We start from the raw sequence: 15,319 nt of genomic DNA, 5'->3' as shown, positions 1-15,319 counted from the left end.
ACACCGCAGGCAGAGGGAGCAGAGGAGGTTGGGCTGGGCGGGTGCAGAAGCTTGGGTGGAGGTGATGACTGGGTGTGGCCAAGGCAGCGTCCTCATCTACCAAGAGTCCTTATCTTAATTGTCATCTCTGGGGAGCCTTTTTCAGATTCCTGGGTGGGCTGAGTGTCTGTGTTCCCAGCATCTTGTGTAAACCTATTCTATGGCACGGTGGTGATCTATATCTGCTGCTTTTACTAAGCTGAGAGCTGACTACCTGAGGACAAGTGTCTGGGCGTTAATCATCTTTGTACCCCCAGCACCTGGCACAGTGCCTATTAGGTTCTAAATAACTGCTCTTTGAATTTAATTGGGGAATGATAAGGAAATAAGGTTGGAAAATGAGGGTATGTTGTATTGAAAGGTTTAGACTTCTGTAAAGCCATGTGGAGACTTGAGAGATTTTTAGAAATGGGTGTGGTGTTAAATTGTGGTATAACTGTGACTGTGTTGAAGACTGGATTGGAGGAAGCAGGTCTGCAGCAGCCCGTGCGTTCAGTGCTTCTGCAGAGATGCAAAAGGCCCAGGTGGGGGCTGAGGCAATAGGGGAGAGAGGAGAGGACCAGGCTCGACACATTGAAGATGAACAGTTCTCAGAGTGAGAGTTGGGAGAATTGGCAAGGAGAGAGTCAAGGGTGCCTCTGAGGTTTCTGACTTGTTAATATTTGCTGCTAGTGAAGGTTGTCAAGGGAAAAGTGAGTAGGGAAGGCTGAGTTCCATTTTGAGCTTGAGGTGTCTGCAATATTCAGGTGAAATTGAGCAAGCTCAAAAAAAAAAGGTCTGAACTCGAAGGAGACTGGCGAGTTGAAGCACACTCATGACAATAGCTGGTATTCAGACTGGGTGTATAGTTTGAAGCATCTAAACCTTCTTGTACTTGATTATTGGGGAATTTATATCGTGTGAACTTAATTCCTCTGATTTGGCTAAAAATTGGTTTTCCTCTTCTTTATTCCCACAGGGATCTTACCTCTTAGCAGCTTCAAATGATTTTGCAAGCCGAATCTGGACTGTGGATGATTATCGGTTACGGGTAAGACCCAGTTAAGAAAGTTAGTGTAATCTCCAAACTTCATGTGTTGTTATCAAGGCACAAACTGGCAGGTGCTTAATTAGGGGACTTTGTTTTCCCGAAAATCATGCTTGATTGACCCTGCCCTTCCTTTCCTCCTTGGGGAAATCTGTGTTTCCACTTTATACTCTTTGTCAAAGACTCAGTTTCAAAATGTTTGCAATAGGACCCTCACATTTGCATGAAAACCTTGGAATACTCTTCATAAGGACTAGATACTTTGGTAGATAGCAATTGTGGCTTAATGGCACAGAATTTAGCAACAGCATGTGAATTGTGATTCCTGTGGGCTCTAAAACCTAATTACCTCACAGAGTAAAGTGGGATATAGAAGTACAAATGGATGTATCATAGGGATAAGACAATTCTGAAACAAAAACTCCAAGCTGAGAAAGAGGGGACAGGTGTCAGAGTAGGGAGAAATGATTGGATGTTGAGGAAAGCTGCATCTGAACCAAAACTTGCTGAGAATTCTCTTGGCATCCAAGATAGAGACCAAAACTTGGTTGTATCATTTTTGATTGGGGCAGGGGGCGGAGGGTGAAGCATGTAACTTAATTTGCAGACATTTTTTTTCCCCGTAAGCCTGAAGGAATCATCACATAAGCTTATTAAATACAAGCTATTGAAAGATATAATGGAGGATGAATTTGGCATTAGTAGGCATTTTACTAAAAAAAAAAAAAAATTTTTTAAAAAAGTTAACACAAGCCGTTTGTGTGTATCAACCCGCACCAAAAACAGAGGAAGTAATGTTAAGATGAATTTTTTATTTATTTATTTTTTTTTGAGATGAAGTTTTACTCTTGTGTGGGGTACAGTGGTGTGATCTCAGCTCACTGCAACCTCCGCCTTCTGGGTTCAAGCAATTCTCCTGCCTTAGCCTCCTGAGTAGCTAGGATTACAGGCATGGCTAATTTTTATATTTTTAGTAGAGATGGGGTTTTACCATGTTGGCCAGGCTGGTCTCAAACTTCTGACCTCAAGGGATCTGCCCACCTCGGCCTCCCAAACTGCTGGGATTACAGGCATGAGCCACTGCGCCCAGCAGGATACATTTCTTTTTTTTGAGGCAGAGTCTTGCTCTGTCATCCAGGCTAGAGTGCAGTGGCGCAATCTTGGCTCACTGCAAACTCCGCCTCCTGGGTTCAAGCAATTCTCCTGCCTCAGCCTCCCGAGTAGCTGGGATTACAGGCGCCCGCCACCACGCCCAGCTAATTTTTGTATTTTTTTAGTAGAGATGGGGTTTCACCATCTTGGCCAGGCTGGTCTTGAACTCCTGACCTCATGATCCACCCACCTCGGCCTCCCAAAGTGCTAGGATTACAGGCATGAGCCGCCATGCCCGGCCTAAATTTCTTTTTTCTTTTTTCTTTTTTTTTTTTTCTGAGATGGAACCTGTCGCCCAGGCTGGAGTGCAATGACGTGATCTCGGCTCACTGCAACCTCTGCCTCCCAGGTTTAAGTGATTCTCCTTCCTCAGCCTCCCAAGCAGCTGGGATTACATGCATCCTCCACCACGCCCGGCTAATTTTGTTTTGTTTTTTTTTAATTTATTTATTATTTTGAGATGGAGTCTCACTCTGTCGCCCAGGCTAGAGCGCAGTGACGTGATCTCGGTTCACTGCAAGATCCACCTGCCAGGTTCACGGCAGTCTCCTGCCTCAGCCTCCTCAGTAGCTGGGACTACAGGGCACGTGCCACCACACCTGGCTAATTTTTTTGTATTTTTAGTGGAGATGGGGTTTCACCGTGTTAGCCAGGATGGTCTCGATATCCTGACCTCGTGATCCACCCTCCTTGGCCTCCCAAAGTGCTGGGGTTGCAGGCGTGAGCCACTGCGCCTGGCCTAACTTTTGTATTTTTTTTAGTAGAGACAGGGTTTCCCCATGTTGGCCAGGCTGATCTCGAACTCCTGACCTCAAGTGATCCATCTGCCTCGGCCTCCCAAAGTGCTGGGATTTCAGGCGTGCGCCATCACGCCTGGCCCAGGTGAATTTCTTAAATCTACAAGGGAGGTGAAGGAGCTGTAGTAGAATGGTATATTAGGTGGGTTTCTGGTGATTTTCTTGAGAGGGTTGTATAGATTATTAGTATTAGATGCTAGCCAATACCTCAGGGTTAGTCATTCTTAATTCGCAATTGAAAGAAGATCCAGGTCCGAACATGCAAAATAACGAGCCCTGACGATGACAAGGACGTGTTGTGAGAGCTGAGGAGCCTATGTTCTTGTCTTAAGGACGGACTGGAAGTGCGCTGCTAGAGAGCCTGCCACGGGGCACATCGATTCAGATGCTTGAACAGGTTCAGTTGAAGCCCTGTAGTTCTGTACTGTGCACATGGAAAAGATGGCCTAGCCAGTACTCATGGCTACGTTCTAATCCATCCTGTGATGTACTGTGATTTATCTAATCCTTGATCTTTTATTCTAGACTGAGATACAGTAAAACTGACCAATTATTGAAGAGAGGCCTACACCCTTGTTTTATGATAGTCCCTTAGAGGAGAGGAGGAAGAAGTTGAGTCAACCAGTAGTGTAGGATGATATTTTTTAACTGGTAAAAGAGGAGTCCTATACAGGTGGGCATCAGCCTTTGGGTCAGAAATAACAAGAAGGGGACCTAGAGCAGGAGCTAGCCTGACAGACGAAGGTCATAATATTGAGCTGGCACACGTCTCACTGGGGAAATGCTCTCAGCGTGCTGGAGCCCGGCGCAGGCTGCTGGGCTGCTGCTTCCCATGATGCCGTGCTGGGGCGGGAGCCTCCTGTGCTGGACTAGTTGGCTTTTGAGTTTCTGGCCTGCTCATAACCTTGTCCTGTTCCTTGGTAAATGTGTGAAGATTGGGAGGCATTTTTCAGCAGATTCCCTGTACCCAGAGAACTCTCCTGAAAACCTTACCAGGTTCCAGAAAGTAAAATAGGCTCCTTATTCTAGGGAGTGCTGGCTTTTTTTAAGACCCCAGTTAAACAGATGGTACTGGAGGACAGGAATCCATTCATCTATGTTGTGAAACTCACAGACATCCATGCCCTGTTCAGTATCTCCTTTGCTCTTACGACAAGGGAATGGTGTCGGGAGAGACTGGCAAACAAGAAGCAGCTGGTTGAGTGCTTGCTTTAACATCCTTTTTGTAAACGCACCCTAGAAACCACCTGGCATTGAAAGGAGTCCTCTGTGATGCCTCCGTTAAAAATCTAAAGTCAGGACAAAACTGCCCGGCTGCTCGGTAAGGTTTGACTTGAGGAACTTGCTTGAGAACCGCCCTGCCCGCTTCTCTCGTGGTGTGGTGAAGTGGCCACAGTGAGGATTGGCTATGGCTGCTAGGTGATGGTTTCTGTTTGGAATGTTCCTCTTTGAGTTCTGCATTCTTCTGGAATCAGTTGTCTTTGGTTGGTGTTATGTTAGCTGCATGATTAAGTTGTTATCTGAATGAGCAATTTTGTGTTTAGAAATAGGGGTTGGCACTTGTTATCTGCCATGAGGCACAGAGAGAGTCTGTGCAGAGCCCAGTGGAGCAGAGAAATCTTGAAGCCTCCCCACTTTGAGGCTCCGGCCTTGATGACATCTAAACCCGCTGCCCCTCTATTGTTAATCCCTGTTTAAAAGTAGAAGATGAAACCTAACAGTGGTGTTAATCATAAAAATAAATTTCAGAAACACCTAACGGATATACGAATTTTAAATCTGATCCATTTCAAAGGACTCTATAAATGATAGAGGTGAATGAATGCCTGTAGGAGGCCCAGCTCTATACCACTGGAAGCACCGAGACAGTGAGTCAGCTTCAGGCAGCTCCAGCTTATTCTCACTGAGAATAAGGTGAGCAGAAGCCCAAACATTGTAAAGAGCAAGCTGACAATACGTACGAGGAGCCAAGAAACAAAACGTCTCTTTCCCTTATTCCATTAGTTCAGCAGTTTCATTCCTGGAAATAAGTCAAGAGAAGAAAGCTCTGTGCTCATAGATGTTCACTGCAACAGCATTCGTGACAGACTCTTAAAGAAAGGGAGGTGCAACAAGGAAGAGATTTGATCCCATTCATCTTGTTGAGTCCATACTAAGATAGCACAAGGATGTTTCCCGTTCACAGATGTTACAGAGACCCAGGGTGTTCAAATCAGTGGAACCCCAAAGCCCATGAATTTTCAGCTATCATATGAAAAAATGCTTATGCTATAAGCTTAAAAGAGCAATGGATAAATTTTTAGGAAGAGTATAATTGTGTAAAGATTAACATATTGCTGTAAAGTATGTAAAAATGAATATACAGATGGTCCCCAACGTAGGGTATTTCCATCTTACAGTGTGTTTGTCAGGACTGGCCCCATCATAAGTTGAGGATCATCTGTACTTGCCATATCCCACTTATGAACAATGTCCTTTTCTTCCCTGTTTGTGAAATGTGATTTTACTCTTAACATTAAGAAAGAAACAGATAGTGAATATAAATACAAATTTGAATTTTTGATAAAATAGTTATTAAGAATTTAATGTAAGGCCAGGCACAGTGGCTCATGCCTGTAATCCTAGCACTTTGGGAGGCCGAGGCAGGCGGATCACTTGAGGTCAGGAGTTCAAGACCAGCCTGGCCAACATGGTAAACCCCATCTCTACTAAAAATACAAAAATTAGCTGGGCATGGTGGCGCACGCCTACAGTCCCAGCTACTCAGGAGGCTGAGGCAGGGGAATCCCTTTAAACCTGGGAGGCGGAGGTTGCAGTGAACTGAGATCACGCCACTGCACTCCAGCTTGGGTGACAAGAGCAAAACTCCATCTCGAAAAAGAAAAAGAATTTAAGAAGTAGCCTACCCAAGTTTTGTCTCTCCCCATGCTTTGTGCAGAGTGGATGTTTTCTATTGAATGCAGTCATTATTCATGGACTGTATCTAGTGTAGGCTTTGTTACTGGAGCTTTCTTGATCTTATGGAAGGATCAGTGGGAGGTTTTCACACAACCACAGCACAGCCGGCACCCGACTGGCAGCAGTTGTAAGATGCTGTCCCAGTTTCAGAGGTTTGAATGTGGGATAAGGCAGTCTGAGAACTCATGCAAGCTTCCCTCATTGAAGAGGAGAGGGGAGTATATGTGTGGCCCTAAGTTTTTTGTTTCTGTGCTAAATTGGAGTTCACCCCACTGAAAATAGAGGAAAGATTGGTTTCAAAAATGTTAACACAAAAAAATCTAACCCTGAACCATGAGGTCTTGTCTTTGGGAGCTAAGGTTGGGAGTGCAGTGGCATGATCTGGGCTCCCTGCAGCCTCGACCTTCTGGGCTCAAGCAGTCCTCTCACCTCAGCCTCCCCTGTAGCTGAGACTATAAGTACATACCACCACACCCAGCTAATTTGAATTTTTTTCTAGAGATGAGGGTCTCACTATTTTTCCCAGGCTGGTTTTGAACTCCTGGGCTCAACCAATCCTCCCACCTTGGCCTCCCAAAGTGCTAGGATTACCAGTATGAGCCACTTTGCCCACCCTTGCATTTTCTAATTGGAAAGAAAACATCAGTGAATACCTTCTGAACCTCTAGTGTTTTACACATAGAAAAATGTTGATCATGCACTGCATAGAGGTCAATGATGAATGGTAAAAGGTCTGAGTCCTCAGATCCCCTCCCAACATCCCAGTTATCCCCAGCTGCCTCTCTTCCATCGCGCTTCAGAAGTGCTGTGATGGGCAGGAGGGCAGCTTACACTCCGTGATGTCCCTCATTCTGTGTTCCTCCGTGAGCTCAGGGAAGACACTGGTTGGCATCCAACAGCTTAGTCACAAAGGGATTTGATTGTTGGGAGTGCTGATATCTGTGTCTGTGATCTGACTTGTTCAAGCTGAGACCTCTGATTGAAAATCCCCCAGGGGTTTTAATTGTTCACATAAGGAGTCCTGATGTTTCCTTTTGTAAATTACGCCTGTGGTGACCTTGTCTAGTCTGACTTTAAATATGGACTGACTTTCAGCAGCATGGGGCAAAATCGAGGCTTTAAACATTTTTTAATTTGATATAATTCAGACATAGAAAAATTATAAAAACAGTACAGCAGGTATCTGTGGTACAGCTGAATTTGACATCAGCTATGTCAAATTCAAGATTGAGGATGGGGAGCACGTGAAGCTTGGCCCTAGTGATGTTGAATTTTTGTTTTTAATGTTATTTTTAGTGGGAGCTTTAACCTTTTGGTCTTGATACCTCACCTTTGGCCAACACTCAAAGATAGGCTTCCTATGAAATACACGGCCTCCGGATAAGACTCAGTGAATGAAATTGTTGCTTCATATCCTGTTTGGGGTGTGTGTGTGTGTGTGTGTGTGTGTCAGGATCTTGCTATCACTCAGGTGGAGTACAGTGGCACTATCATAGTTCACTACAACCTCAACCTCCCAGGCTCAAGCAATCCTCTTGCCTCAGCTTCCCAAGTAGCTGGGACCCCAGGCGCATGCCACCACTCCCTGCAAATTTTTTAAAAAATTTTTGTAGAGATGGGGGTTTCACTGTGTTGCCCAGGCTGGTCTTGAACTCCTGGGCTCAAGCAGTCCTCACACCTTGTTCTCCCAGTGTGCTGGGATTGCAGGCGTGAGTCACTGTGCCTGACCTGTTTCTTTTTCCTTTGCTGTCTTATCGCTTTGAGTGTTCCTGGCCGGATCTCAGGGTGGTGTGACACTCTGACTCTGGAGGTAAGGATGCTGTGGATACTTTGCCAGCATAGGCAGGGCCTGGCGCCCTGAGGCTCACCCTGGCTGTGTTCTCTCTCCTAGCACACACTCACGGGACACAGTGGGAAAGTGCTGTCTGCTAAGTTCCTGCTGGACAATGCGCGGATTGTCTCAGGAAGTCACGACCGGACTCTCAAACTCTGGGATCTACGCAGCAAAGTCTGTGAGGAAATTCAGTCTCTCTGTCTGTGTATATGCTTAGATGTTAGCGTGGAGGTGTGTGTTTGCACGTCAGAGCCTGCATTTATGTAATATAGTTTGAATTTCAGATCTGGCTTCATGTTTAGAGGGGCACTGAGGGGAGTGATAGTTTTTCTTGTTTAAAGCTTCATTTAAGTGAGTAACTCTGACAAGTCAGTGGTTAGAGGGTAGCAGCATTATGTAAACAGCCACGTTGGTGCCTCTGCTTGATTAATGATGTTTGCATTTCTTTCAGGCATAAAGACAGTGTTTGCAGGATCCAGTTGCAATGATATTGTCTGCACAGAGCAATGTGTAATGAGTGGACATTTTGACAAGAAAATTCGTTTCTGGGACATTCGGTATGATACCCAAGCGCCTGACAGGAGGCACATAAGAGTCTCCACAGTGATGGTTCTGTACGTGGGTTGTGCTTTTAAGATCTCAGGACATGGCAGAAATGAGCTTCAGTAGATGTATAGTGTTAGCTTATCAACACTTGGCTATTCTTTCCCATAAAGTAGACTGTGGAGCTCAGCAGTCATTTATTGAGTGTGCAGTGAGTGCTAGGCCCTTCACCAGCTGGCGGGTAAGAAAAGGCAAATAGGATACTCTTTCTACCTTTAGGTAATTTAAACTGTAGTAGGGAAGGCAGACACAAAAGTCAGTGACTAGTGTGTTGAAGTAGAGGCAGGTACCTTTGTCCAAGTGTGTTAAAGAATGCCTCTCCAGATTTCTCCGGAGATGTGAGTAGGATTCACACGGCAGGAAAGCCACTCAAACTTTTGAGTGTGTGTCTGGTGGCTGATACACGACAAGTGAGCAGGAAACAGGGCAGAAGCCAGTGAGGTGGCTATGATGGGTTGAAATCAGGTTGCCACAGGCTTGATAAGCCATTTTTAAATCACTCGATCTTGTAAGTCGTTGGGTGTTTAGCAAGGAAATGGTTGCTTTGCAGGAGTTTAGTAGATGACTTTGGTGGCATTTTGAGAGCGCATATTGGGGAACAGGAAACCAATAGAGTTGATAAGGACTTAAGTTCAAGTCAGCAGAGGAACATGTGGAGGAGGGAATCTGTTTGAAGGAGAATTTGGACAGGGCTTATTGACAGGTTGGAGGAAGGGGAAGACAGGATGGACAGTAAATGAGGACAGCCTCCCGGCAGGGTTGTAGAGAGGGCGGGGGTACCGGGCCCATGGTGATATAGATGATGCTTTGAAACACAGCATGGCACCAGAAAGTCCTGACAATGCTCATGGTTCCTGGACACCACTTCACATTTTATTCATAATCTTTAGTTTGCTTTTAAAACCTGAAATTGGAACTTGAAACATGGAATTTGAGAGTTAAGTTGGATGTTCGAAGTCTCTTAGTCCATCCCATAATTTGACAGGTGAAGACCCTGAGTCCCAAGGAAGTGGAGTAGCTTGCTTCAAGCTGCATATTTAGCAACAATAAGATAAATTCTTGCTTAGTTAAGGTGGGAGATAGAAAAAGGTTTCATTGAAAGCCTACCACAAAATCATCACAGAACAGGTCAGCACCCCCTTTGGCTATGAATGTCACCAATAGGGCCCTGCCTGGGGTGGCTGTTAGCCGACCTGGACATGGGCCAGAGCACGGAGAAGAAGAGGGAGGTGCGTAGGGCCGTGGCTCTGCCCTGGCTTTCCTGGCCCCATATCTAGAGGTGGAGGGCCACAGAGCCACACCGAATAGGGCAGGAAACCTGCAAGAGGCTAGAGTTACACTTACAAGGTAGCCCAGGCCCACTAATGCAGGTTTCTTTGCCAACTTTATCCAAAAGTTGAAATCACATCACTGAAAATAATGCTAATTGGGTAGTAGCCCTAGTTAGCTCATGCTGATCAGAAACTGATTGGCGATTGTTGTCATTCCAAAAATGGATGAGGAAATTCTTACCAACTTCAGAGTTCTAGTCTGGGAACGACTCTCTTAGGGTCTATTGATGGGAAAGTAAGAAAAGCAGTCACAGGTTATTAGAAGACTGGGAACACATTGACTGCGCTGGCAGAGCATTGCATGCTAGTTGAATTGCAGTGCCTTTTTTTCCCTCCACGGCATGATGTGTAGTAGTTCTGGCCTATGTTACATTTCTCAAATCTGTTCTCCCTCTTAGATCAGAGAGCATAGTTCGAGAGATGGAGCTGTTGGGAAAGATTACTGCCCTGGACTTAAACCCAGAAAGGACTGAGCTCCTGAGCTGCTCCCGGGATGACTTGCTAAAAGTTATCGATCTCCGAACAAATGCTGTCAAGCAGACATTCAGGTAACTGAAGATGTGTTGGTTGCATGAAGACCAGAGGCCCAGCCCTGCTCTCTTACATGCTGCATGGCCTGAGCTCCCTCAGTGACAGTGCACTGTTGTTTGTTTCAGTGCACCTGGGTTCAAGTGCGGCTCTGACTGGACCAGAGTTGTCTTCAGGTTAGTAGTGACCCACCCCCCGCCAATTTGGTTCATCACAAAGAGTCCTGCATGGGCATTTTCCCACTGGGGATATAGAGCTAAATTTTATTCAGTGCCCAACCTATGTTTCCAGGAGTGTGCCTGTAAGTTCATAATTGCAGGCCACCATTATTGTCTCTTCCTTTCCAGTGTTCCTTTTGTGATTACATGAACCTAACGTGTTGTACCAAAAAAATAACAGTTGGCTGGTTGCTTTGTTCTGGGTGAGCCCATTAGGTTCACTTCTCATCACTCATTCACGCAAGAGCTGTTGGAGAGCCTTTAGGAAAGGGCAGGAGTGGCTGTGGGCCTGGGGCGGGACTGAAAAGGCTTTTTGGAGACGGGTGTGCAGGTGGTCTGCAGTTTTCTGCTCCTTGTTCCCTTCTTCCATGTATCGTGCTTCTTCCAAATACCTTTCCAGGCTCAGTTGCTGAGATGCTTCTTTTCTTTCCTCCTCTCTTTGACGCATGTAACAAGGCAGTCCATGGGCTGAAACCCTTAGCTATGTGGAGTTTGGCTTTGATCTCCCTATATGTTGTTTTGTTGAAGTCTGTAGATGGTTAAGGACTTGGAGCCCCAAGAAGTAATGTGATGCCACTCTTCATCAGCCGGATGGGGCTGAAATACTGGGGAAAAGCAGATTTGGCTGGAAGGGCCATGACTAGCACACATTCTGAGGTCTGGGTACACAGGAGTGGTCATCAGTGAAGAACAAACATTCCTTCTTGGGAAAAAGGCCACAGAGATGCTGAATTGGGGGTGGGCAATTGACAACCTTCCTTTTCTTACTGTCTTCTGTAGCCCTGATGGCAGTTACGTGGCGGCAGGCTCTGCTGAGGGCTCTCTCTATATCTGGAGTGTGCTCACAGGGAAAGTGGAAAAGGTTCTTTCAAAGCAGCACAGGTAAGATGAACCCTGTCTCAGCCCCCTGTTGCGTTGCGAGCAAGGCCTTTGACTTCATCTCAGGGGTCATCCGGTTTAGACCTCAGTTGGCGCTGTGAGGGCACTGTCCACCCACCTGCTTAGCTGGCTGAGCTAGGTCAGTGGAGAGAAGCTGGGGCCACTCACAGCACAGCAGGCCACAGTCTACAGAGTACGCCAGGTAGAGCGGTTAGAGTGGCAGCTGCTGGAGAAAGGGTTATAGAAACACATCCCTGTCTCTTTGGTTATGTCCCACGTCCTCTGTGTCTCCTTCCCCTTCTCTACTCTCCTTCCTTTCTGCCTCCCTCTCTCCCTTGGAAGTCCCTGTTGTCAGTGCATTTCAGTGCATCGACGTGTCCTAAACACTGGTCTCCACACACCTTCTTTTATCTTCCACCTGATAGGCAGGCCCCAGACCCCCTTTTTTCCTAGCTTTGTTCTGCCCACACAAGCCCACCTGCTAGTTGGAACCCAGATACCATTTTCCTTCAGAACCTTCTCCCCTTGCCCTTGGGCAGCAGCAACTGCTCCCAGACCTAACCAGTGCTGACCGCCACTGCCTGGCTCTTCAGAGGCATGTGTACTGTCTTTCCAGCCCACTCAGAGCTCCTCTCTTAGGGAGAGTGTGATAAGGCCTGACTGCCAAAGGGGCCAAACTCCCTTCATCCCAGCATGACTTAATTAAGTACACCACTGGATTTTTTCCGAGGTCTTTTGCATGTTAGTGAGCTCCTGCGTTGCCGCGGGCACAGTGCCAGAGAGTAAAATGGAAGTTGGAAAAATTAGGACTCCCTGAATGCACAAGCTTCTGGTGTTTGGTTTACTAAGATCTCATCCCAAATGTTCTGAAACTCGGTGCTTTTCTGATCTCTCCTTTGAAGCTCATCCATCAATGCGGTGGCGTGGTCGCCCGCTGGCTCGCACGTTGTTAGTGTGGACAAAGGATGCAAAGCTGTGCTGTGGGCACAGTATTGATGGGGCTCTCAGGGCTGGGAGGACCCCAGTGCCCTCCTCAGAAGAAGCATGTGGGCTCCTGCAGCCCTGTCCTGGCAGGTGATGTGCCGGGTATAGCATGGACCTCCCAGAGAAGCTCAAGCTATGTGGCGCTGTAGCTTTGCCATGAATGGGATTTCTGAAGATTTGACTGAGGCCTCTCTTGGCCTGGAAGAATAACACTGAAAAAGCCTGACGCTGCGGTCACTTAGCAGAGGCTCAGGTTCTTGCCTTGGGAAACACTACTAGCTCTGACCTTCTATACCTCACTTGGGGGAGCACAGGGCCCCTCTGGGCCTCCTCACCAACGGCAGTGCCAAAAACAGCCCCCACATCAAGGTGGTGTTCTCTGTGCTTTCTCTCGTCCTTCCAAAGTCGGTTCTGGCCTAATGCATGTCCCAACACCTTGGGGTCGTTTGCCCGGTGAACTCACTTTAAGCATTGGATTAACAGAAACTCCGAGACTACAGACCCCTGCCTGGTGGGTTGCATGAATGTGTCTCATTACTGCTGAAATGTCCTCACATCTCTTCCACTGTTCTTCAGAGCTTTCTGGCTCTCTTTCCCCCACAAAATTCGACATATTTAAAAATCTCTGTGTGGCTTTAAAAAATGGTTTTTTGTTTTTTTGAGGTGGGAGAGGATGTGTGAAAATCTTTTCCAGGGAAATGGGTTTGCTGCAGAAGTAAGGATGTATTCTTGTATCCATCTGCAGACACCCAGAAGGTGGGTGCACACTGCATGCTTGGGGTTGCCAAGGGATTCGAGACCTCCAACGTATTTGTCTGAAGCTGGTGATTCTGGCCACGGCCCCTCTGCCAAGCCTGTGTGCGATGCCCTTGGTGCTTTAGTGCAAGAAGCCTAGGCTCAGAAGCACAGCAGCACCATCTTTCCGTTTCAGGGGTTGTGATGAAGGCCAAGGAAAAGCATTTATCTTTACCATTTTACCTGTGTATAAAGTTTTAGTTCACTGGGTGTGCGAAACACCCTTTATCACTTTTAAATTTGCACTTTATTTTTTTTCTTCCATGCTTGTTCTCTGGACATTTGGGGATGTGAGTGCTAGAGCTGGTGAGAGAGGAGTCAGGCGGCCTTCCCACCGATGGTCCTGGCCTCCACCTGCCCTCTCTTCCCTGCCTGATCACCACTTTCCAATTTGCCCTTCAGAGAACTTAAGTCAAGAAGAGTTGAAATTCACAGGCCAGGGCACATCTTTTATTTATTTCATTATGTTGGCCAACAGAACTTGATTGTAAATAATAATAAATCTGTTATATACTTTTCAAACTCCATGCCTCTTGGTGATTATTTTATTCTCCCTTATCCTTAGAAAGGGGAAAGAAAGTGATTTCTTTGTTTACCTGGTAGTTATTTGTAAACAATGGCTAGTACTTTTTAACGGTCTTTTCTCGTTCATCATGTAAGCTCCATTCCACAAAGTTATCATTCTCTGTAAACACCAGTGTACCAGTTTCATGTCGCGCAAATCTTAACGGACACTGGAAAGATGTTTCTTCAGAACATTACCGGCTGCAGTAGAAGAGCCCAGTACAGATTCCTCTTCGGCCTCCACACGGAGTCTTTCTTCAGTGAATCGCCGCACTGGAGAGGCATTCACCTGTGGTGGCTCAGATTGCTGACACACAGCCTGAGCTGTAACAAATGATGACCACCCTTGTCAGGAAACTCAGCCAGTCGCCCACTTAGCCTAGCACCTGGAGTCAAGGTGCCATCAGGGTCTGAAGTCTGAGGCGGCCAACACTTGCACAAAAAGCTGGGTGAAAGCGAGATGTGTTGGCTCACACCTGTAATCCCAATACTTTGGAAGGCTGAGGCAGAAGGATCACTTGAGGCCAGGAGTTGGTGGCTACAGTGATCTATGATTGCACTCCAGCCTGGGTGATAGAGTAAGACCCTGTCTCTTTAAAAAAAAAAAAAAAAAAAAAAGGTTGGACGAGCCCTTTGCAATCACCTTCAAGAAGGTGATTCTCCAAATAGGCCCCAAATAAGTGTTTGAATAGTCTCAGATCATCCTGTTTTTGCATTTGTAGGGAAGCATGGCTGTTCTCTGTGCTCAGCCTGAGCTCCATTCCAGTCCCTTAACTGCCAATGCCGAGCTAAAGGTAAGGAGGTCTCACAGCACCAGGAAATGTGACTTCTGTTTAACTCTCTGCCTAGCGCACGGACTAGGGCCTTACCAGCTGCTAGTTTTGTTGGTCAGAGCAGGAGGCATGCATAGGTGTATGTATGTATGTATTTATTTATTTGAGACAGGGTCTTGCTCTGCTGCCCAGGCTGGAGTACAGTGGTGTGATCACTGCTCATTGCAGCCTTGACCTCCCAGGCCCAATGATCTACTCCCTAAACCTGAGCACACCACCATGCCTGGTTAATTTTATTTTTAATAGAGATGGGGTCTCAATATGTTGCAGGCTGGTCTCCAACAGCAGTGCCAAAAGCAGTCCTCCTGCCTCAGCCTCTCAAAGTGCGAGGAGTACCGGAGTGGAGCCACTTTTGTTTGGCCTTATTTTTTTTATTTTTTTATTTTTATTTTTTGAGACAAGGTCTCTGTCACCCAGGCTGGAGTGGAGTGGCGCAATCTTGGCTCACTGCAGCCTCTGCCTCCCAGGCACAAGTGATCCCCCGACCTCCGTCTCCCGAGTAGCTGGGACAATAGTTTCTTCTTTTTTTTTTGAGGCAGGGTCTCATTCCGGTCGCCCAAGTGGAGTGCAGTGGCGCAGTCTCAGTTCACTGCCACTTTGACCTCCTGGGCTTGGGTGATCCTCCCACCTCAGCCTCCTAACTGGGACTGCAGCCACGTGTCACCATGCTCGGCACATTTCTTTGTATTTTTAGTAGAGATGGGGTTTTGCCATATTGGCCAGGGTTGTCGCGAACTCTGGACTCAAACAATCCACCCGCCTGCCTTCTCAAAGTGC

The 15,319-nt window shown here is 46.7% G+C and overlaps 1 protein-coding gene and 1 non-coding gene across 5 annotated transcripts in view; both read left to right on the top strand.

Moving 5' to 3' along the window:
* The window catches only part of ATG16L1 (autophagy related 16 like 1), a 42,849-nt gene extending 29,177 nt beyond the window's left edge, over positions 1-13,672 (top strand). For all 4 annotated transcript variants that reach the window (XM_032753769.2, XM_032753761.2, XM_032753756.2 and 1 more), the window contains 7 exons: positions 998-1,069; positions 7,865-7,985; positions 8,259-8,364; positions 10,140-10,289; positions 10,398-10,445; positions 11,268-11,369; positions 12,269-13,672. In XM_032753769.2, coding sequence (XP_032609660.1) covers positions 998-1,069; positions 7,865-7,985; positions 8,259-8,364; positions 10,140-10,289; positions 10,398-10,445; positions 11,268-11,369; positions 12,269-12,362 — 693 coding nt within the window. In that variant the 3' untranslated portion in view covers positions 12,363-13,672. The remainder of the gene's footprint in view (positions 1-997; positions 1,070-7,864; positions 7,986-8,258; positions 8,365-10,139; positions 10,290-10,397; positions 10,446-11,267; positions 11,370-12,268) is intronic.
* LOC116809920 (small Cajal body-specific RNA 6) lies at positions 6,683-6,947 on the top strand. Its single transcript, XR_004370083.1, has one exon. It is a non-coding gene; the product is annotated as a small Cajal body-specific RNA 6 (non-coding RNA).
* Positions 13,673-15,319: the final 1,647 nt, after the last annotated feature.

Source organism: Hylobates moloch, unplaced genomic scaffold (assembly GCF_009828535.3).
Source record: "Hylobates moloch isolate HMO894 unplaced genomic scaffold, HMol_V3 SCAFFOLD_1, whole genome shotgun sequence".
Classification (NCBI taxonomy): domain Eukaryota; kingdom Metazoa; phylum Chordata; class Mammalia; order Primates; family Hylobatidae; genus Hylobates; species Hylobates moloch.
Note: the sequence above shows the minus strand (reverse complement) of the source record. Positions and strands in the feature narration are given on the sequence as shown.